At 37.3% G+C, this 24139-nt stretch overlaps 1 protein-coding gene across 6 annotated transcripts in view; it reads left to right on the top strand.

Annotated features, from left to right (window-relative positions):
- The window catches only part of LOC115224396 (mediator of RNA polymerase II transcription subunit 13-like), a 212252-nt gene that overhangs the window by 114563 nt on the left and 73550 nt on the right, over nucleotides 1–24139 (top strand). For all 6 annotated transcript variants that reach the window (XM_036513190.1, XM_036513189.1, XM_029795291.2 and 3 more), the window contains 5 exons: nucleotides 3274–3354; nucleotides 3742–3887; nucleotides 4038–4220; nucleotides 19152–19497; nucleotides 20659–20742. In XM_036513190.1, the coding sequence (XP_036369083.1) occupies nucleotides 3274–3354; nucleotides 3742–3887; nucleotides 4038–4220; nucleotides 19152–19497; nucleotides 20659–20742 (840 nt within the window). The remainder of the gene's footprint in view (nucleotides 1–3273; nucleotides 3355–3741; nucleotides 3888–4037; nucleotides 4221–19151; nucleotides 19498–20658; nucleotides 20743–24139) is intronic.

Genomic DNA, 24139 nt, shown 5'->3' with positions numbered 1-24139 from the left:
TCCCAGTTTTTTTAAATTTTTTTATTTCATTGAGACATAGTTATTGTAAAAATCATCCAACATGTCTGTTATGTACCTTATGATTTGAAGGAGATTTAGCTGCTATTTCCAGCAGGTTTAATATCTGTCGGTTTATTTGTCACTTGTTAAAGACTGGCAATGATACAAACCATTCCAAATTTGACTTTAAAAGAAATTTTCCTATAAAACCTACTGAAGGTTAAAAAAAAAAAAAGAAAGAAAATTGTGATTATTCATCCATGTGGTAGTTTGAAATAAATGTTAAAAGTGAGGTGTAAAAGCATAGATTTAGCTATTTGTTGTATGTAATCTATACACATATTGCTGTCGACGTTTGACTTTGAAATCTGAATAATATAATGAAATTCTTTTATGCTGAATAACTTTTGCATTTCCTAGTTTACATTTGAAAATACTTCAATACATGTCACTCCTTGCACTGATTATTACTGCCACCCCTCCTCTCTCTCTCTCTCTCTCTCTCACTCTCTCTCTTTCTCGCTCTTGCTCTCTCTCGCTCTTGCTCTCTCTCTCTCTTTCGCTCTTGCTCGCTCTCTCTTGTGACAGGTCATTTCTTTCAATTTAATTCTGCTTAACTCATTTATCTGAGAGAGGAGCTTATCATTGGCGTACTGAGGTCATGCAATATAAAGTTATTTCCCTTCTAACACAGCATTCCAATAACTAGGGATGCCAAGGCGTGAGAGGAGTAAGATCATAAAGCAGAGCACTTCAAATAATTGTGTAAAGAAATAGGTTGATGATGGCGGCAATGGTGGTGGCGGTGGTAGTGGTGGTGGTGGTGGTGGTGGTGGTGGTAGGGCTGTGATGTAAGTGGGTCTGGTGGTGGTGGGTGGTGGTGGCAAGTTGGCTGGCTTTCACAAATGCATGCATGCCCTTGTTAGTTTTCAGCTGCTACATCTATGCGAGTCTTTGAACTGCAATCTTTGTTACTAAATAAGTAGCCAGCCATATTCTACCGTTTTCTTTTTTTTTTTTTTTGAGGTGCTAATTAAATAATCCTTTGCTCTTAGAATGTGGTAAAGCAACAAAGCACACTTGATTATGTTTCTATGATTTCAAACTAAACTTAACACACTCCCACCTGCCCCCTTTTCCCCCCCCATCTTTCTTTGCTGAAATTTAAATTTTCCATTTTTATTTTCAATGCATCCTAGTTGCACCTGCTTCGCTTTTCCTTTCATCGTTCAGTGGAAACTGCAGGCGATGATTGGAAATACCTATAACGCTAGCAAAATGCCTTCATCACATTGCATCAATGTTTTACAATCCACAGAGGAGAGAGAGAGAGAGAGAGACAAGCATTGTCAGTAATGTTAACAACAACAACAGCAACATAGCAATTGTGAGCACAGTTGTGTGTAGATATATCTGAGCTATACATTTGTTCACATGCATCTGTGTACATACACATTCCCACAAACATACATGCAGCTTTCCAAAGCAATTTGAAGTTGCATTTTGGTTTCTTGGAGTGACTGCTGAACTCTTGGTAATGCTTGTGTTTCTTTGATTATCTCACTGCCTATTCATATTGTTCATAACAAACTGCAGTTATTGCTTCACACAGTCTCAGCCAGTTTCCATTATAATTATGTTTTAATAATGTTCCTTTGTTTGGTTTTTCTTGCTTGAGCGTTTCCTTGCCGATGAAGCAAAACAAAATAACCAAATGAAATCTAACAACTTAAAAATATATTATTTGATATTCAATCTACTACCAACAAACAGATGGCTGTAAAGATGAGAAAGGAAACTAATAAACTGGTGCATTCAAACTAAAATGCTTCCTGGTATTTATTCTGTCTAGGTAGCACAGATATTCTTTTGTCCCTCTCACCATTGGAATAGCCTGGGAGCAAGGGATTTGGTCCTAGACAAGGCTGTTGTCTACTAAATGCATGAATAACAGAAATGTATGCATGTATGCACACCGCCCAACAGCAGTGCACGTCGATTCATAGTCAAACCATTTTTTTTACTCTTAACCCTTTAGCATTCGGATTACTTTATCAAATCCAATGTTTATTTACTCACATCGTTTTGAATTAATATTGCACCATCTTGTAGCTTTGGAATTTCAATGATGTGATTCTCTAGTTTTGTAATGACATTGTAGGGGAGGTGTGAGAAACCACTTTGAGCATAAAACAAGTAGAATATTCGGGCCAGATATGGCTGGTTTAAATGCTAAAGGGCTGGACTGGCTTTATTTCTTACACTTTCTGCCTATAAATGAATGGCCTGTAGGTAGGGGTGGCCTGTAGCTCATTGACTCTCCAATACATACATACATACACACACACTTTACTCCCCCCCCCTCTCTCTCTCGATATATACATATATATATATATATATATATATATATATATATATTCTTCTGTCTCTGTTTATTTCCTTGTATTCCTTTCTGTTGATGAGCGTAGGCTCGAAACATAAAAGACTTTCTTTCCTGAGCGCCAAACTTATACACCTGTCTTCGTCTTTTGTCTTTCTGTAAATTTCAACTATATATTTCAACAGTTCGAGTGCTCGGCCTCATGGAGGCAGTGACAGGTGACCAAGACCTTTGGCGATATACTGTGCTTTGTGTAGACCTGCCAAGCCAATTGAGACTGTAGTCGTGGCTGATGCCAGTGTCAGGTCATTGGCATGTAAAAAAACACCGACTACGCTCTTGGAGTGGTTGGCGTTAGGAAGGGCATCCAGCCATAGGAACCATGCCAAATCAGATCGGGATTTGGTGCAACCCCCCTCCCCGTCAGTTTTCAGTCAAACTGTTCAGCCCATGCCAGCATGGAAAGTGGACATTAAATGATGACGATGACATTGGGGGTGTGCTGTGAATAAGATTTGGCTGGTATTTTCATCAGGTCAAATGATTGCACAGCCAGTCCCACAAATGGCTCAGCTGGTTACACCTTCATTGATTGACACAGATCTTATCCTCATTGGCTCACACAAAATCATCCTCATCAGTTTCTACAGACACTCTCTTGTTGGTTTCTCCCTTGATTGACTCAATTCGATGCTCCCTTGTTGGCTATGTGCTTAATAGAAAGGAGCGAGACAAACAACTTTACAAGTGTTTTCCTATTTTGATATTCTCAATTGTATTGGTATTGATTTAGCTGTTCTGCAATAGAAATTGATGATGTATTTTCTGTTTGTTGTTGTTATTGTTGTTGTTAATTTACTTCTAATTAATATGTTGTTGTTTTCTTTCTGCAGATGTCTACTCACAAAAAACTTCATACGGCTTGGAAAGTGGTTTGTGCAGCCCTATGACCAAAATTCTCCTTCAGACAGGAGGTAAATATCTACTTGTGTTTATCTCTCATGTCCTATTTTATCAATTAATTAATAATTACATTCAAATGAAAATCTATTTATGGCATCAATCAAAGACAGCAAACCTGTAGAGCAGTTTATGTTTTCAATATCGTAGCTTTTTTTTTTTTTTTTTTTGTTTGTTTTTGTTTCAAGTTATTTAAATTAAATCACTTATTGATTTAATGTATCAATGTAAATTTCTATTCTATAAAATGCAATATCCCTTGAGTAATCAGAGTTCTTTGTGATATCCGTAAGAGTTATCTTTGTCATTTCTTGTGTCTCTGTCTGAAGATGTCGGTAAATAAATAAAAGAAAAGGTTTTAAAAACAAACTCTAATCTTGTTTTGTTTTCTTCTTCTCCAGTTCCCATTTATCATTCTGCTTCCATTTTTTCCTTCATGGAGAAAGTAGTGTGTGTGCCAGTATAGAGATTAAACAACACCCTCCAGTATGGAGGCTAACTCCCCAACATCTTACCCTTGTGCAAGAAAGCACTTCTCCTCTACAAGGTAAAATCACATTTTTTTTTTCAAAAAAAAAAAAAAAAAAATCTTGTTTATTTTCCCCTCTCCCAGTAAAAAAAAAAAAGTTCCCATCTTGTAAACAGCATTTCCTGATTGAAATTTCATCCGATGTTTTCTTGTTTCCCTTTGTTGTAGTAATTCTTGCTCCATATGGTCTGTGTGGTACTCTGACTGGCAATACCTACCGGGATACAGACCAGGCTTCTCGGTCCGTTTTGGATGAATGGAGTCGATACTACCCTGGGGAAGTACTAGATGCCAAAGATGCATATAACGAGAATGCAAACAAACTACCCAGTGTGGTTGAAGTGATAATAGGTAAGATGTGTAAACATTATGATAAGAATGCAATCAAGGTACCTCAGTTGAAATTATAATTGGTTCAATATCTAGCATAATGAGAATGTAATGAAGGTACCTCAGTTGGAGGTACAATACTATAATACTATAGGTGCAATACTATAATGGGAGTGGAATTAAGGTACTCTGTGTAGTTAGAGTGCTAATAGGTAAGATGTGATATCATTTGAACTGTTGTTGTTTTTGCTGCTGCTGCTACTGAGAAGTGTTTAGCACAAGAGGCAGAAGAGCCATGGCTGGGTGGTTAAGGAGTTTGCTGCCAAACCACTTGATTTCAGGTCCCCTTTAACCCTTTCGTTACCAAACCGGCTGAAACCGGCTCTGGCTCTTGAGTATAAATGTCTTGTTTTCATTAGTTTTGAATTCAAATCTTCCACCAAATCTTAGTCACAATTTATGTTCTTAACACTAGTTCAATGATAACGATATTATTTTACTAAATTCTTTGTTATATTCAAAATAACTGGAAGAAACACAGAGCATCTCAAAATAAATATAGTAACGAAAGGGTTAAGCAAGTGTGTTTCTCTACAGCCTCAGGCTGACTAAAGCCTTGTGAGTGGATTTGGTAAATGGAAACTGAAAAAGGCCAATTTGTGTGTGCGCATGTTCGTTTCTCTTTGCTTTGATATTGCATGATAGCTGTAAATCAGCAACACCATCACACAAGCAGTATTCTTTCTTCTTCATCATCATCATCATCATCATTGTTGTTGTTGTTATTATTTAATGCCCTCCTTCCATGCTGGCATGGGCTGGACAGTTTGACAGGAGCTGGCCGGGTAGAAGACTGCACCATACTTCTGTGTCTGTTTTGGCATGGGTTTTACGACTGGACGCCCTTCCTAACAGCAACCACTCCGCAGCTATGGAGAAGTATTACCTTGGTTGGAAACAAGTAAGGGTCGGCAACTGGAAAGGCATCCAGCAGTGGAAAAGCTACCTCAATGAATTCTCTCTGACTTTCATGCAAGCATGGAAAAGTGGATAGCAACGACAACTACTTCCTTAGAACTCTTACTTCACTGACTAATCCTGTTTGATAACCTGCAAACATACAATTTATTTGAAATATTATTAACGAGGAATTGTTTTTATCAAAGTTTTCCTGGATTAGCTCATTTATTGTGGTCTGTTGTGACTTTTATCAGTTTTCCTCTGCTCTGGTTTGCTATCAGTTATATTGGACATTTTCCAATAAAGAACATATTTTCTTGTAATGCGTGGGGATTAAAGAAATACATTGGTAATCGTCTCTTTATTTAGGGAATAAAACCCAGCAAAGAAGATACTTGGTGAAAGAGTATGGTTGTAATGTTAACATAGTTTAAATAATAATAATAATAATAATAATAATAATAATAATAATGAAATTATTGTATACAGTGCTCAGGTGCACCACAACTTGTCAGATTATATGCAGTAATGTATATATTTCAATTGAAATATGGCAACAAAGGATTAACCCTTTAGTGTTCAGATTATTTTAGCAAACATAATGATTTGAATTAATCATGCATTATCTCATATCTTCAAGATCTTGATGGTGTAATTACTTAATGTAGAATAACATTGTAGGGTAGGTGTGAGAGCCTGGATCTGGTCAGTTTGAACACAAAACAGATTAACTATTTTGGCCGGATATGGCCGGTTTAAATACTAAAGGGTTAAAAAGCAAGAAATTTGGATTGGACAGCATTTCAGTCCAAATCCTGAAGAAATATTCTTGTCTTCTGCCAATTTACAATTTACTCTGCTCATCTCTTCCTCTCCTGAGCTGACCCTTGAAACCGTGGGCTTATTCAACCTTTAAGTAGAGAACTGGTTCATATGCCCACATAGCACCATATGTTTCTAGCACCATATGTGAAAAGAAACAGCTATCACTAGAAATTGAAACTGTGCTACTGACTTTGGTTTTCTCAGAACATAATACTGACTATATGCTCTAAATACAAAAACACAAGAAAGGAATTTCAGTGTTATTTTCTGAGCAATGTTCACCCCCCCCCCTACTTCCCTTCCTTAAAAGAGCTACAATCTTTAATTTACTTGTGGAAATAATGTTTAGTTATAAATATATCATTATTAATTAACAGAACAGCTTTTAGCAATTTCTATCCTTCTTGTTCTTGTTGTTGTTGTCTTTCTTCTTCTCAATCTTAATTTTTTTTTTTTTTTTTTTTATATATTATTGAAATTTACTTTCCAGCTTTATTGTTGTTACATTGAAACAGTTTTCTAAAACAAGTTGTAGTAATTTGAATAATTAACTTTTGAGAAGCCATTTTTCATTACCTGTTTATTTAAGAAATATTTTTATTGATAAGACCAAAAAAAAATAAACAAGCCTAATGCTTTGTTTTGTTGGAAGCTCTATCTTGCGGTGGCTTACTTAAGGTTTTTTTGGGTGGATTTCTTCTTTCAGTTTTCATTTCCATAATCTTTACAGCTGGCTTTCTCATTTTACATTGAAGATTTTCTTCCTTTATTCTCTTCTAGTCTTTATCCCAACCTGCTCGTTCTTTAGTTCTTTAATTCTTCTCAAAGCATTTATGTTTAGGCGTGTTAACAACTCGTTCCATTCATTACTTTACATTGCTTTAAACCTCATTTGCTTACAAACTTCACCGTTGTGACTAGTAGGATTTACATGTCTCTTTGCATAGTCTAAAGTTCATCTCCTTGTTGTTTATATCAAAATAAAGGCGGCGAGCTGGCAGAAACATTAGCACGCCGGGCGAAATGCGTAGCTGTATTTCGTCTGCTGTTATGTTCTGAGTTCAAATTCCGCCGAGGTCGACTTTGCCTTTCATCCTTTCGGGGTTGATAAATTAAGTACCAGTTACGCACTGGGGTTGATGTAATCGACTTAATCCGTTTGTCTGTCCTTGTTTGTCCCCTCTGTGTTTAGCCCCTTGTGGGTAGTAAAGAAATATGTTTATATCAAAATACCTGTTAGATAACATCTCTCTCTCTCTCCTCATTATATTGTGAATCTACAAGACAAACGTAATCTGAATTTGGAAGCTAACCTTCTAGAAACAGTAACACTAATGACGAAATTATGCCTGACAACTGGTATTTAACCAAATGTATTCCACAATACCTGTCTCTCCTAACTCCCAATAACTTATTCAGATAATTTTCAAGTAATGCCATGGCTGTAATTTGGTATATGTTACTTTTTTTCATTTCCTTGTGTAAGAATTGAACATATAATTTAGTTAGATTTGACTATTTTTCTGTTTTAAGCATTGGAAATAGAATTAAGACATTTTCAACACTTCTGGAGCAAGTTTTCTCAGAGTGAATTACTTTAATTAATATTGATTTCTAACATAAGTATAAGGTCACAAATTTAAGAGTCAGGAATAGTTGATCACACCATCCTGCTGGTACAGCATGACTATTTTATGTCAGCAACCCTCTCAAGATGAAAGGACAAAGTTGATCTTGGCAAAATTTGAATTCAGAATGAAAAGTGATGCAGCTTGTCTTCTTGTACAAGTCCATTCACATTTACAGTGCATCATCATCATCACCATCATCTGCTATAATTGTGGCACACGGCCTTCAAGTGTGTCATGAGCTTTTGAGGTAACCTAAAAACTGCAAAGAATTTTTTAGAATGCTTGAGTGTCTTTCATTACACCAAAGTGGTGCATGAGTATTTCTTTGTGGAAAAGGGCGATGTATGGGTGAGTGTGTCTCCTGCTCACTTTTGTTTTAAAACTTTGTCAATACCTGTTGGTTTTTTTTTTGTTTTAATATGAAGCAAGGTGGTTGTGTGTCATAACACATTTAGTGCCTTTTTCTTTGTGTCGTGGATCAAAAAAAAAAAAAAAAAGGGTTGAAACTGGCTGATGTTAAGGCTTTCTCATTGGTTCAAGTTAAGGACAGGTTATTGGTGGAGGTAATATTTCTTGTATGAGTTTAAGGAAAGAAAGTTAGGTACAGGTGTGGTGGTGTGGTAAGGAGCTTACTTCCCAACCACATGGTTCCAGGTTCAGTCCCACTTCATGGCACCTTGGACAAGGGCCTTCTACAGCCTTGGGCTTACCAAAGTTGTGTGAGTGGATTTGGTAGACAGAAACTAAAAGAAGCCTGTCATTTGTGTGTTGCGTCTGTGTTTGTCTTCCTCCACTGCTTGACGATAGGCTTAAAAAAAAAGAAAAGAATGGAAATACTGTGGTCAGTTCATTTGAGTAAAAGTTCTTCAAGGCAGTGCTCCAGTGTGGCCACTGTCTAATGACAAACAAGTAAAAGATAAAAAAAGGTTGGGTCTGAAAACTTAATTGCAAGAAAGTTAACTGAAAAGGATTTTATCAGGGATCGATGAGAAATAGAGAAAAGGGTCCACATATTTGATGAATGGTATAATTAGTTTGTAAAAATAGAAATGAAATATGATGTTTAATGATTTTAAAATGTCAGACTTTATGAATCAGAATAGTTTCTAAATTAACAATTAGTACAATAATTGGAAATAAAATTGTTTTCATTATTCATACATTTTCAAATTAGGATTTTCATAATCATTGTTATTCTAATTAATATTTCTTGAGTTTCAAGTATTTTCTAACATATTTGTCGCAAGGAGAAATTAGCTCAGCATCAATGCTATACAAATACGTTGATCCAGTTGTGTGCAAGGAATTGTTTGGAGGAACAAAGGCTCCTAACATGTATTCAAGGAAGGAAAGGGGTCAGTTCAACCCGAGTACATGGTATGAAGAATGGAAAGCAGAGTTAACCTCGGCAGGATTTGATTTGAACCCACAGCATAAAAGTATTGGAACCAATAAGCCACTGTGCACTTTGTTTGATGCTGTAGTGATTTTGTTGATCCACTGACCTTGTTTCAGGACAATAACTTGTTTAGAAACAATATAATTTTGTTCTAGTAAATTAGAAGACTATGTAATAATTTATTGGCACTATTGTAGAAAATTAATTACCTAAAGTGAGTGGGGAATTATGCTATTGCAACCTCATCATTAAATAAATGTTATTTGTTAAATAATAATCAAATATTAAACAATTTTTATTGTTTATTAGTTAAAATTCTTTATAATGTTGACTAATATTGCCATTTCCAATAAGAGGGTCTTATTATTATTATTATTATTATTATTATTGAAGGTGTGAGCTGGCAGAGTCATTTACCTCACTGGGGAAAATGCTTTGTGGCATTTCTTCTGATTTTGTTCTGCCAAGGTAGACCTTGCCTTTCATCCTCACCAAGTACTATAGTTGCTGGCCCTGTGCCAGAATTTAAAATCACCATCGTTATTATTAAGGCAGCAGCTGACTGAACAATTAGCATATGGACAAAATATTTAGTGGTATTTTGTTCATCTTAACATTTCGAGTTCAAATTCCACCGAGGTCGACTTTTGCCTATCCTCCTTTCACAGCCAGTAAATTAAGTACCAGTCAAGCATTGGAGGCGATGTAATCGACTGACACCCCATCCCCAAATTTCAGGTCTTGTGTCTATAGTAGAAAGGATTATTATTATTGTTGCTTTATTGAAATTTTAAAATATTTTTCAGATTTAGTTATTAATTATAGTTATAATCTTCAGTGTTACTGTTGGTGTTTATTAACCAGTATTACAGTATTTAGTGGAGGCGCAATGGCCCAGTGGTTAGGGCAGCGGACTCGCGGTCATAGGATTGCGGTTTCGATTCCCAGACCGGGCGTTGTGAGTGTTTATTGAGCGAAAACACCTAAAGCCCCACGAGGCTCCGGCAGGGGATGGTGGTGATCCCTGCTGTACTCTTTCACCACAACTTTCTCTCACTCTTACTTCCTGTTTCTGTTGTACCTGTATTTCAAAGGGCCGGCCTTGTCACTCTCTGTGTCACGCTGAATATCCCCGAGAACTACGTTAAGGGTACACGTGTCTGTGGAGTGCTCAGCCACTTACACGTTAATTTCACGAGCAGGCTGTTCCGTTGATTCGGATCAACCGGAACCCTCGTCGTCGTAACCGACGGAGTGCTTCCATAAAATTACAGTATTTAAAAATAACAACAAACTGTTTTGGTGGTGGTGTTGGTGTTGGTATTGTTGTTTGTGTCATCTCGCATCTGTTGATTCAGTGATTCAATTTAATCACTAAACATATAAATTTGTTTGCTCTCTCTCCTTCCTCTCAAGTCATATGATTAGCTGAAGCAAAAGATTAAATTTGCTGCTCAAATGTTATGCTCCTTTCTCAGTTCTCTCCCCAGTTACAGTGAATGTGGGCAGGAACGGTGGCGGTGGTGATGATGATGATAAAACTGAAAATAATATAGCTGCAGTGATGTTATTATTGATAATGTGTCATAGGAGAAAGCAGCAGCTACTGGTGCTGTGTGGCTGTGGTAGGCAGGGCCAGTGAATAAATCATTTCATTGAACAAATTTAGCCAATAGGAGATTGGATATTAAGGAAAGAAATTAAATCCTTCAGTACCTTTTGTTATTATCTGCCACACAAAAGTACTTATTGCTTATATTATTGCTTATATTATCCTCAAGCATTTAGGATAATTTTCTTGCTTAAAATCCTCTTATTTTAAACTGCTACGTTAACAGATTGCTACTGCACATGCTCGTGACGACAATATCTTCAATTAGTTTCCTCAATTGGCATTTTGTCTGCTCTCGACTTGTAAACTGAATAAAAGATCAATAAGCTGTGTTCTAACATGTATTTACTTTTGGTCTCTCCCTGACTAATACAAGTAGCAGTGCTAGTCCTCCTCTCCCTCCCTCTCCCTCTCTCTCTCTCTCTCTCTCTCTCTCTCTCTTCTCTCTCTCTCTTTCAAGTGGCACTGGGTGCTGCTGCTGGCGGCTTTAGTGGTGGTGGTGGTGGTGGTGGTGGTGGTGGCGGCGGCGGCGACAGTGGGGGTTTTAATTATTGTAACAGTCAGCACAGGTAAAAATGCACCTAGATATATAAAAGCCATTTGTAAAATTTCACATGGTTGTATACTTTTAAGACTCGGGTGGAGGGGGATGGGTCTCTAAGCTAACAAATGCTGTAAGTAATGAATAAATGAAACAAAAACAACAAAAAAAATAAATAATTGTTAGCATATCAGTTAATAGCAAGACCTGTGTGTGTGTGTGTGTGTGTGTAGAGGTGGGAATATGATCATATTCGAGATGGTTTTTGTTGATCACTCTGTTTCAATCGCTATAGCAACACAGATTATCATCACACTGATAATATTCCAATATTTCTCTGTCACTAATTCCATCCTCTGTTTATTAGTGCCCTTCTTCTTCTTCTTCTTTTCCTTCTTCTTCTTTTCCTTTTTCTTCTTTTCCTTTTTCTTTTCCTTTTTATTCTTTTCCATTTTCTTCTTCTTCTCTTTCTTCTTCACCTTCTTCTTTTCAACATCTTTCAATCCATCATTTCTCCATTTGTTTATTTATTTGTTTTTCTCTGTCTCGTACACATCACTTTCTCTTTTTCCTCCTCCTCATCCTCTACTTCGTATATTCTTTTGCATATTTTATTTGATTTTACTCCCCTACACACAAACACACACACACACACACGTGTGCACGTGTGTGTGTGTGTGTATGTATCTTCAGCAGCAGACAACTATTAATGTTTGCATGTTGTTGTTATCAATCTTAAAATTTACCTTCCATTTCATGTTCTAAAGCAGCTCATATCAACTGATGTGTGTTTAGTATTGTTTTCAATACAAGTGTGTCTGGTCTCTCCCTCTCTCTCTCTCTCTCTCTTTCCCTCCTCCCCCCCACCTCTTTCTCTTTGGTGTCTTTTACCAGATCGTGCCAGTTGCTAACGACAACTGATACACTCATACTCTCCACCACCACCACCACCATCGTCCAGATCATTGGATGCACCCGTGTCCTGGTGCTTGCCCGTCTCCACTCCACCACCTCCGTCTCCTTCAACTCTATTCGTCCATTCCTTCTCCGTCCATCTGTCCCTCCTGCTCTCTCTCCGTCCATCCATCCATCCATCCATCCATCCATCCAACATCTGCCTGCCTGCCCTCCAGCTGCTGCTGCTGCTGCAGACGCCGTCGTCGCTGAGCTAGCTCACAGTAATCAATATGATTGGCAGTGTTACATATAGCTATTTGGATATGTGTGTTAGACTTGGATATAAAAGCATATGTAAACAAGTACATGCGTGTGCGTGCACACACACACACAAACACACAAACGCGCACAGCGCAGCACAGCACACGTTCTCACTCGCACACAATTGCGCGGGCACACGAAACTGGGCAGTGACGAAGAAAGGTTATTGTTGCGGATATTACTATTACTGCTGCCTTTAATGCATTCACTATGAAAGTGGGTCATATAGAAAATAATCTCTCTCTCTCTCTCTCTCTTTCTCACTTTGTCTCTCTCCTTGTCTATCTATCTCTCCCTCCCTCCTGCGTACACTTATTCACATGCGGAGCACCTCTCACATGCACACACAGCTCCCTATTCTTGCTCCCCTCTTATCTCTTATCTCTTTCTCACCCTTCCACTTACCTGCCTACTGCCTCTATGGTGACACAACACTCATCATTGGCACCACCACCACCATCACCATCATTCATCATCACCAGTGAGGCATAGATGTCAAGTTATTCTATTCTACCAACGTTTTCCAACTAATTACTTTTTCTTGTTAAAGGAGAGCTACTAAGTGTATGTGTGTGTGTGTGTATGTATGTGTAAATAACTATATATATATATATATATATATATATATATATATATATATATATATATATATATATATATATATATATATATATATATATATATATATAGATAAATAGATAGATAGATAAATCTGTACTACCTGTGTCTGGTGAAATTTGTTCTTCATTATCCATTTGCTAACATGGTTGCTAAGCATGACATCTATCTCTTTCTCTCTCTCTCCCTCTCTCCCTCAGGAGCATTTTTTTAATATGTAAACATTGATGATATTTAAATTATTAGTTTCTCTTGACTTGGCACAAAGCCCTGTACTTTGTGACAGCTGGGATATGAATAGTTATAATACCCATAGTTTTTTTTTTTAATTCTTCCCCTCTGAAGAGCAGAAAGCAAACTTGCCAGTGTGTGTGCACTTTACTCTAATTTTGTGTGAAACGAGTTGATTTTGATTCTGTGAGTTGGTGAAGTGTTAAGGAACTTGGTTAAGAAAGGAAGAAAGGAAAAAAATCTGTTTAATTCCTCTTTGTGTGTGTGTGTGTGAAACCAGTGAGACCAATTAGGTGCCCTCTGTGTGTGTGTGTTCTGTATGTTTTTATCTTCTGGTCTAATTGGCTGAATTTCCCATGAAATTCAATTGATTTTATCTGCCTTGTTGTTGTCAGTGCTGGAGATTTCCCGCTAATGCACTTTTATCTTCTTCCTCTTCTTTTCAACCTGTCATGGTTTAAACAACAAACCAGTTAAAGTAGCTACTATGTGTTGTTTGTTAAGAGTTCAAGCATGGCAGCCAGCCGGAGGTTGAGTGAGGTGCTATTGTTTAATGACTGGTTAGAGAGAAAAGGAGGGACATTCAGCACTACTTCACATTTAGTCAGTTGTGAAACTGTTTTTGCTGTCTACTAATGGTTAAGCATGTTTGTTTTCTTATCCCACTCTCTCTCTCTCTCTCTCTCTCTGTTTTAGTAGTTTAGTAACCAGTGTTACAAAGTGGTGGGTCATGGACCATCAAAACCCACCATGTTCTGTTGGCATGGATTAGATGGGTTAGCAAGAGTACCTTGCATGGCTGGACACCTTACATTTCATCAGCCACTCATGTGGAACAAAGCTGAGGGTATTCCTCTTGTTAGTTGTAACTAAGTTATTTTCATGGAATTTAGTGTTGGCAGGGTGGATGATGATGATGATGATAATTTCAAATTTTGGCCCAAGGCCAGCAAATTTGGCGGGTGGGGTAAGTCAGTTAAATTGACCTCAATCCTCAGCTGGTACTTATTTTATCGACTCCTGAAAGGATGAAAGGCAAAGTTGACCTTGGTGGCATTTGAACTCAGAACATAAAGATGGATGAAATGCTGCCAAGCATTTTACCCAGTGTGCCAACAATTCTGCCAGCTTGCCACTTTAATAAAAATAATTATAGTCCTTTCTATTAAAGGCACAAGGTTTGAAATTTTGGGGTTAGATGCTAGTCAATTATATTGACCCTAGTGCTCAACCAGTAATAATAATAATAATAATAATAATAATAATAATAATTCCTTTATTAACCACACAAAAACATTGGAGACAATACTGGAAGATACAATGTAGGATTACATAAAGAATGATGGGGAAAACAACACCAACAACAACAATATTGGTTTCAAATTTTGGCACAAGGCCAGCAATTTCAGGGAAGGGGGTAAGTCGATTACATTAACCCCAGTACATAACTGGTACTCGATTATGAACTCAGGATGTAAAGATGGATGAAATACCACTGAGCATTTTGCATAGCATGCTAACATTTCTGCCAGCTTGCCACCTTAATAGTAACAATGTCTTGCAGATTGGCATGAGATATAGTTAATTGAAAAGGTCGCAAGATATAACTGTAGCAGATCTCATTGCTTTCTCTGGAGGGACGGAAAGCAAAACTCACTTGAGTGAGATCTGAGCTTAAGAGTGATGAATCCATTGAGTCTGGTTAGGACCCCTATTGATTCTGCTACACTGCTATAACAACAACAACAACAACAATAATAATAATTTGTAATTTATACATGAGGGCAGCAGTTTTTGTGGGAAGGGGTTAGTTGATTAAATTAATCCACATTATTTGACTGGTCGTTGACCCTGGATAATATCCTTTCTCTTATGAGTAAGGAGCCTGAAATTTTGGGGTTGGAGGTTAGTCAATTACATCAACCATTGTGCTCAACTGGTATTTCATGAATCCCTAAAGGATGAAAGTCTAAGTCAACCTTGATGGAATTTGAAGTCGGAATGTAAAGATGGATGAAATAAACATTTTGCAAGCATTATAAAACATCATATAATGTTTAGTTCAATATCTCGTTCTTCTTAGTACAATTCCTGACAATAGGTTTCTCCTAGGTCGATAAAATGTTATATTTGTTATATACTACAGTCAGTGCGATTGGTTATACATTAATACTATATCATATTAATTTTATACTAAAGTTGATGTGATGGATTGACAGTATAGACTGGAGTCAATGTGATTGATTTAGCATATTCCTTTTACAGGATTGGCTTTGTGTCTAGTCCACTGAAATCATTGTTTCTTCTGCACACATGTCATCTGTAGTTTGAGATTTAGAGATGAAAGAACAACCGACTTTGGCTTTTATGTCTTTATCAAAGGGGATTAACAGCCTTTGAAAAGCAGCTAAAACTTTTGTGGACCCCAACACTGTACTATAGCTTAGCTGCAATAATACCTAAGTGCTTCCTCATGTGTTTGAGTGAACTGGTTTGTAATTCTTATAACTTCCTATTCTGGTTAGTTCATGATGAGAGCTGGTTAGTTGGTGGGTAGGGAAAAAATTTTTTTAATGTTTTGTGTCATTTTAATATTTGTGAAGTGTCCAGAATAGATGAAACATGTAGTATTCCATTTCCTAGCTTGGGTCATGTTACTTGAAGTGCTGCTTTGAAAAGACGAATATGTTATAAATTGAAACAACGAAAATGAAGAAGAAAAGAAAGTGTCTAATTTTGGATTCAGGATTCTAGGTTAAGCCTACCAAGTGTCATTTGAGGCTAAAAAAGATTGATTTTTCTGTGCCATTGCTTTCTTTGTTAAATCTTCTTTGAGAAGAGAGAATGTGTGAAATGTGTGTGAGTAGTGGGATTGAGAAAGAAGTTATCTAAATTGATAAATGAAAGTATGTCGAGAGTTTATTAGGCATGTCAATACAGTGTGAGGCTAGCATAATAACGATAATAATAATAATAATTGGAGGCAATCTAAGGGAAGGGGAAGGGTTGGCTCAACTGCAGGCAATCAGCAGTCATAGTAAGGGGGCGGGTGGGTGGGTGGGCAGAATGGTTGCAGTTTACAACAGCCACATGCAGTTCTACTTTCACAGACAAGGGAACTCTTAGAAATTAGAGAGTGTTCAATGTGTTATAAACCATGGATTTCATTGATGCAATAGTGTTAGGAAACCTCAAATGATGAATGCCGCAAATACAGGGTTTCTTATCTATTGTGTGGTGTTGGTCAGTGTTTTTAAGCCTTACCACATGCTACTTACTCATCATCATTACCACCACCACCACCACCATCATCATCATCATCATCATCATCATCATCATCATCATTAAACATGCGTTTTCCAAGGTGGCAAGCTGGACGGAATGCTTAGCAGTATTTCGCCTGTCACTACGTTCTGAGTACAAATTCTGCTGAAGTCAACTATGCCTTTCATCCTTTCAGGGTCGATAAATTAAGTACCAGTTGTGTACTGGAGTCAATGTAATCAACTCCCCCCCCCCCCGGGCCTTGTGTTTATAGTAGACAGGATTAAACACAGGCTTTCCCATGCTGGTATCTATTGGATGGTTCAACAGGAGATGGCAAGCCAGAGGACTGTATCAAACTCTGTCGGTTTCGGCACGGTTTCTACAGATGGATGCCCTTCCTTATGCTAACCACTTTACAGTGTGTTCTGGGTGCTTTTTATGTGGCACCAGTAGTGGTGATGTCATATAAATACCACAACTGGTATCTCAACTGAGATGGGGGGAGTGGTATTGAGGGAAGGAAGTAGTGGTGTGAGGTTAAAATATGATCGTACTATAGCACATATCTTGTGATGACTAAGGTTGAAGACTTGGCAAGAGAAAACTCTGAATAAAGTCTTTTTCTTTTTTGAAGAATGTTTTACTCTATTATGGCACTGATATGGTTGTATTTTAAAGACATTTTAATATTGAAAGAAATATTGAATTAGATGGATTAGTTCATATTTCAGTGTAGATTAGGTGGCTAAAAGCTAATTGTTTTAACAATGTTACAACTAATTCAGTTTATTCTATTTGTGATATAAACTAAAATAGTCATCGATGCCTCAATGTTTTGGTAGAATCTAGTTGTTACAACTGTCTACAATGGAAGTAGATATTTCATTAACCCTTAATTAATTTTGAAAATAATGAGGAATTTAGTTGAATAACTTCTTTATTAAGCTGGTGTTTGGAACGTAAATTTGACATGGAATTTAATGGATGGCTTTAATTTAATCACTTCAAAATACTAAGTTTGTATTGTTGGACCAGGAGTGGTATCTGGTTGATTGGTATCAGAGATGAGTTAAGTCCTGTTAATTTAATAATGGTAATGATGTTTAATTTGGAGAGTGTTGTAAAAGCTGATGGAGATCTAGTTGACCACGACTTCTAAAGAGAACTATCTCAGTTGTTTGTAAATTGGCTCTCTGCGTTTACTGGTTTGTGTTATGACATATTTTTGTGACATTTATATCTTTGAAAATAAGGATTGTTTGAGTTGTTAGTTGAGAAACCTTTTGATAAATAGCATGAGAAATTCTGAAAGGAGGGGTACAGTCTCCAGTGAAGGGGACAGAGTCTCCAGTAGTATGACACGAGTTAATAACAATGAAAATGGTAGTGGTTTTTCAGAGGTTGAGGTAAAAGAATGCTAATTTTGGTTTTATTTTTCAGTTCAAACTATTTGTTCAGCATTTCAAAATGTCATCTTGTTGCCAGTTTAACTGAGGGTAAAAAAAAGGGGGTGGTAAAAAAAAAGGACAACAGCAGCTAATAGTTTATTACTACATTCATTGATTCATAGATGCCATTGTCAGTAATCTTTCCTTAATTGATCAATTTTCCTCTATTGAACTCATTTGATAAACTCACTAAACCCGCTGTTTGAACACACTCTCTCACGTCTCTCTCTCATACACACACATTTATATATTTACACATATATGTGCACACACTCCACTACTAATTATGCACTAAAATCTATAAACTTACCTCTCCAGACACATTTTACTAATGCTTGGCACTTAAAATCTTCGTTAAGCCAAGTAATTTTCTACAACCTTCTTTTATTCACTAATTCTTCTATTCAGTTTGTTAAAGTTGGTCCCACCTCTTGATATTGTCAAAATTGATACCAATTTTATGATTGGCTCTGCTTTATCTGGAAGGAAGCAAATTGGTTGACTTATCGAAGCTGTTTGAAATGTCTAGCAGAAATAGTTTATTCCAAGTTTGGAATCAACCTAATGAGCTTTTTATGATTTCTTGAAAACCATTTAATTACGAAACTGAATTTAGTAGCTGTGTGTGTGTGACTGCTTAGCAGAGTTTTTTTTTTTGTGTGTGTGTGTGACCATTTTTGTAAAGTGCTATGATGATATCTTTGATGGAAATTTGCGACTGTAGATAATTTTGCAACTACGTATATTCTATAGGAATAATACAATAATCCATTGTTATTAATTCCTGGTTGGTAGATTTACCTGTCTCAGACAGGTAAGTGTGCAAACAGTTAACAGTTATTTAAAAAGGTTTTGTGTGTGTATGTGTATTTCTTCTGGTCATTTCATCATGTGAAATGACTGGCAATTTTTTTCGTTCTCTACCGCCCTATTCCATTTTGTCCTCTCATCCCTTTCTGTCAAAGACTGTCAGCTCAAAATGTCAAAGACTTTTTCATTCTTCCTGAGTGTCAAACTAATATACCTGCATCTTGTTCCCTCACCTGTCTTTGTTTTTTTGTACCTCTGAACTATATATATATATATATATATATATATATATAGTTTGTTTACAACTTGTACTGAATGTATTGATAAAGTTCTTTGTATTGCAGTATTTATTGTACACTTGTGTAACCCTTGCTTCATGGTTTCAATTCCAGCTGGAGTACACATGCGTTATCCCTCGGCTTTTATATTTACTTGTGAGGAAGAACCTACTTTAACAGTTCCAGCATCAACTTTAGCTGCCGCACCAGTTCCACCCATCCAGCGCCCATCATGTCCACATCCTGTCATTCCAAATGGTCCCCTGACTCCACCAACGTCCCCTGGGGAGCCTCAACTGCCTCCAGGTGGGGGTCTCAAGCTGTGTCCATCATTACCATATGCCACGGGACCTGTAGAACCCAGCTTAGGACCCTTGGACCAAACTGCTGACTCTGTAGCTTTCAGAATACTGGAGAAAGTTGCTCAAGACAGTGTAACAATGGCAGGAATAAGCAAAAGGTAATGGAAATGAACCAAATTTTAATTTCTCACCATTATTTCTTAGCATTTTCAAATTAACAAGTGAATTGTATCAAAATTTGCCACTTCCACTCATAATTTATTTGTTCTACACCATCTGCATTTACATTTAAAAGAAGTCATCCAGGGAACCTCTACGTTGTTTGTTGCATGACTGCTAGAAGGAGCAGCTAAATCTTTTAAATCACAAGAAAGGACACATTGGATAATGTAATCCTTGATACATATTGCCTGGTTAAAAAACAAAACAAAAAAAATAAACCATGACTAGAATGGCTGACCTGGTGCTAAAAAACTATAAACAGTTTTGCAAGATAGGTACGGCTATGTGGTTAAGAAGTTCATTTTGAAGCCACTTGGTTTCAGGTTCAGTCCCACTGTGCAACACCTTGGGCAAATGTACTCTAATGTAGTCCTGGGCCAACAAATGTTTTGTGAGTGAATTTGATAGACGGAAATTGTGTAGAATCTATTGTGCGTGTGTGTATGCAGGTTTTCATATGCACTTTGCCCCGCCTCCTGACCTACAAACTGACAATGTTATTTCCTTATCAACAAATTGTCTACTGGCTTTGCACTTTCAAAAATGCGTAGGATAGGAGATCCCTTACTTGGGGCTTCCTATCCCACACATCTTTGAAAGTGTTAACAACAGGAAGGGTATCCTGCTGTGAAACAATAGCATTCATGCTAGCAGAGAAAATCATCATCATCATCGTTTAACGTCCGTTTTCCGCGCTAGCACGGGTTGGACGGTTCGACCGGGGTCTGGGGAGCCAGGGGCTGCCCCAGGCTCCAGTCTGATCTGGCAGTGTTTCTACAGCTGGATGCCCTTCCTAACGCCAACCACTCCGCGAGTGTAGTGGGTGCTTTTTACGTGCCACCTGCACAGGTGCCAGAGGGGTCTGGCATCGGCCACGATCAGTTGGTGCTTTTTTTTTTTTTTTTTTTTTTGTGCTACCGGCACAGAAAAAAATGAACAGATAAAAAATTTAACAGCCAATCATCCCCTTAATTAGCTTGATTGAATTATAATTGATTAAATGAATTGATATTAGTCAAATTAGAAATTCTGATAGAAACCCTTTTTTTTTTCTTTTGTTTATTGTCTTTAACATGTTTTCTTCCTTTTACTTCTAGGAATCCTGATTTGACTTCTGAGGATATGTTGCTTATCTGGGATTTTGGTGATCCAACCTCTAAAGCTTCCTGTAACTGTATCAGGTAAACAACAACAACAACTATACCTTCTTTTTTATAGCTTGTATTATTGAAATCTTCTTCAGTTAGTTGACTCAGGAAATGGCAGCGTGGCTTGTCTTATTAAAAATGCTGTAAAATAGCCTAATTTTGCACTTTGTTCCCCTTTGTGTGTACTGGGTTATTCTATCATTAGGGATTGATAGTTTTGTTGAGGTGAAGGATCACAGCTCCAGTACTACAGACCCGTGATTAGAATACCACAGGAAAGAGTTGCAACGAAGACGCTTCAAGCTGAGTCGACTAACAGGAGACCTAGGGGTAGACTAGGAACGAAATGGTTGGATAACACCCATAGTCTCAGTTGGTTGTGTTGGGGAATCCAGCCAGAAAGTGTAAAGATGGTTGCTTTTGATGGGACACTATGGAGGATGTGCTCGAGGACCCTGCCCTCATGACCTTCCTACAAATATATTTATTCACTAACCACAAGGGGCTAAACACAGAGGGGACAAACAAGGACAGACAAAGGGATCAAGTCGATTACATTGACCCCAGTGCGTAACTGGCACTTAATTTATCGATCCCGAAAGGATGAAAGGCAAAGTCGACCTCGGCGGAATTTGAACTCGGAACGTAACGACAGACGAAATACGGCTACGCATTTCGCCCGGCGTGCTAACGTTTCTGCCAGCTCGCCGCCTTCCTACAAATAGAGGGTGGAGAAGTTGGGTGGATTGTGAACCTAAAAATGGGTAAACTTTATGTAAAGCTAGTTATGGAAATCACCCTCCTGCCTCTCGACTATTTCCTTACCTAATCATTGCCCTTGTCAGGAGGTGATTAAGAACGACTGGTTGTTGTTTATATTCAACTTTTTATGTTATAGCAGGGATTCTAAACTGGTTTCTTCATGTGGATCACTTTGATGTACTGAATATTTTCATGGCTCATTGGAGTATAAAAAAAATCTATGAAATATAACTAGAAACTAAATAGAATAAATTTAATTAAACATCAAATAGTGTAACGTAATGGAAAATGAAATTCTCAAATTTTTGACTGCAAATATTTAATACAGGTGTAATATGTAGCACAGATTTTAATGTGAACCACTGGATATTTTGTTGTGATCTGCCTGTAAAGGACTATGGGCCATAGGGAACTGTTGGTGTGCTGGAGGATTTGATCTTAGTCCTGTAGAACAGACTGGTGTTGTGGTGGTGCCTCAGGATCACCTGGGGCTAAATAGCAACAACAGCTATAATTTTATACAATCTTCTGATTGTACTAAGGAAACTCTGCAGTTCTTGGCAGAAATGCCTGTGTTTTTTGTAGTGCCGGGGCAGGATTTGAACACACAGTGTACCTAAGCAGAACATATTCCACACAACATCCTATCCAATACTCTAACAATTCCACCAACTCTCACCTTGAAATGGTGCTGTTTTTTTTTCTCTTTCATCTCACTCCCAAAAGAATGAATGGCAAAATTGATGGAGGAGGAAAGTACTTATTGAAAAGTTGTTCAAAACAAATTATTTTTCCTCTCTAAAATTATTGATTAATTTGGATTTTGTTTAGCAATAATTGATCTGTGTCGGTATAGATATTGCTTTTGTGTAGTTCTTTATCGACAGCTTGTTAGTGTTATATTATTATATATTATTGTACATAACAATATTATTGTTACCATATTGTCTGTAGCTGTGTTGTTAGGGTCTTAGTACATTTATTCAGATGTAGCAGAGCATTGGGTAAGAGTCTTGCAGTGTCTGATCCATTTCTTTACATTCTGAGATCAAATCCCACCAAAGTCGACTTTGCCTTTCATCCATTTGGAGCTAATGAAATAAAGTACCAGTTATGTACTGGGGTTGACTTATGACTAACCATCACACTTTAAAACTACTGGTCTTGTGCTTGTGCAGTTTCTCTTTCTGGCTTTTTTTACACTCTTAGCTTAAACCCTGTCAAGGATGTCTTTGCTCCTTATCTCTCTGGGGGTCAGTAAACTAAAGCACCAGTCAAGTACTGAGATCAATGTGATTGGCTAACCCTTGTGAACCCAAACTGCTGGCCTTGCGCTGAAATTAGAAAGGATTATTATTATTATTATTATTATCAATAATATTAATATGCTAACTTTTTGTTTTTGTATGTACCTGTTGTGTGCGTCACACTTCAAAAAAGTGGCAAAGCGAGAGAGAGGAGGACAGAAAGGAAGAGAGAGAGTTAGAGAGAAATGGATAGTGAGAGAGAAAGCGAGAGAAACAGTAGATACATAAATCCAAAGGAAAGTTCATACATAGGTACATACACACAGCAAATATTGGATGTCAATTTCACTTTTCATTATCACACGAGGATAAAATTAACTCACAAATGGCTGAGTACTCCACAGACATGCATAACATTAACATTGTTCTCGGGGAGGTTCAGCCTCATACAGATTATGACAAGGCTGGCCCCTTTGAATTACAGCTACAATTCGAGACATATATATATATATATATATATATATATATATATTTGTGTGTGTGTGTGTGTGTGTATAGTTTAGGTTAGTTAAAACATGTTTGCAATAATAAGTGTTGTGTGGTGGAAATGAACACTATTACCAAACATTCATTCATAAATCCATTATTTCGTTCTTTCGCATTTCAATTTGTACATTAAGGTTCTTTGAATGTGTAACGATGTATTTTAAGGTTAAATAGTAATTCTGTTTACGTTTGTGTAACTGAGATATTTTGGTTGGATTATATAGTCATTGGTGTCACATTACTTTCTGTATTCTGTAACTGTCACAATGTACTTTTGTAAGACCCAAATTTTTTGTGGGGAAGGGGGGCGGTGGCAGTTGATTAAATTGACCCCAATACACAACTGGTACTGAATTTATTGACCCCAAAAAGATGAAAGGCAAAATCGATCTTGGCAGAATTTGAACTAAGAACGTTAAGACAGATGGTCATAATATACAAACATTTTCCATGGCACCAAGTACATGGTTTACAGATGCTTACATTTTTTATGTTTTCTGTGAATTTTTCATGGGTCCAGCTAGTTATTATTATTATTATTATTGAGAGAGCAGTGCATGCCATCAAAGTGACACTGGGGTACCCATTTGATAAGGGTACACTAGGCACATGCATCACAATCATACGTGCGCGGAATGGTGATCTCATATCAAGATAAACAGCAATTGACCTTGTGGTTGGGGCCCACTTAGAATTTTCTTCAGGTCAAGTAGCTCATCCTGCTCAAAAGGTCTCTGAATAAAGGTTGTGTAAGTATGTTGAATGAAACACCCATGTTTCCAAAGGTAAATTATTCAAACCCCTAAGGATTCCTCTCAACACATGGCTATGATGCTCCCCCACTACTTCTGCTTATGATCAATGATGCACATATT

This window comes from Octopus sinensis, linkage group LG25 (assembly GCF_006345805.1).
Source record: "Octopus sinensis linkage group LG25, ASM634580v1, whole genome shotgun sequence".
Taxonomy (NCBI): Eukaryota; Metazoa; Mollusca; class Cephalopoda; order Octopoda; family Octopodidae; genus Octopus; species Octopus sinensis.
This window is presented reverse-complemented; position numbering and strand designations above follow the sequence as displayed.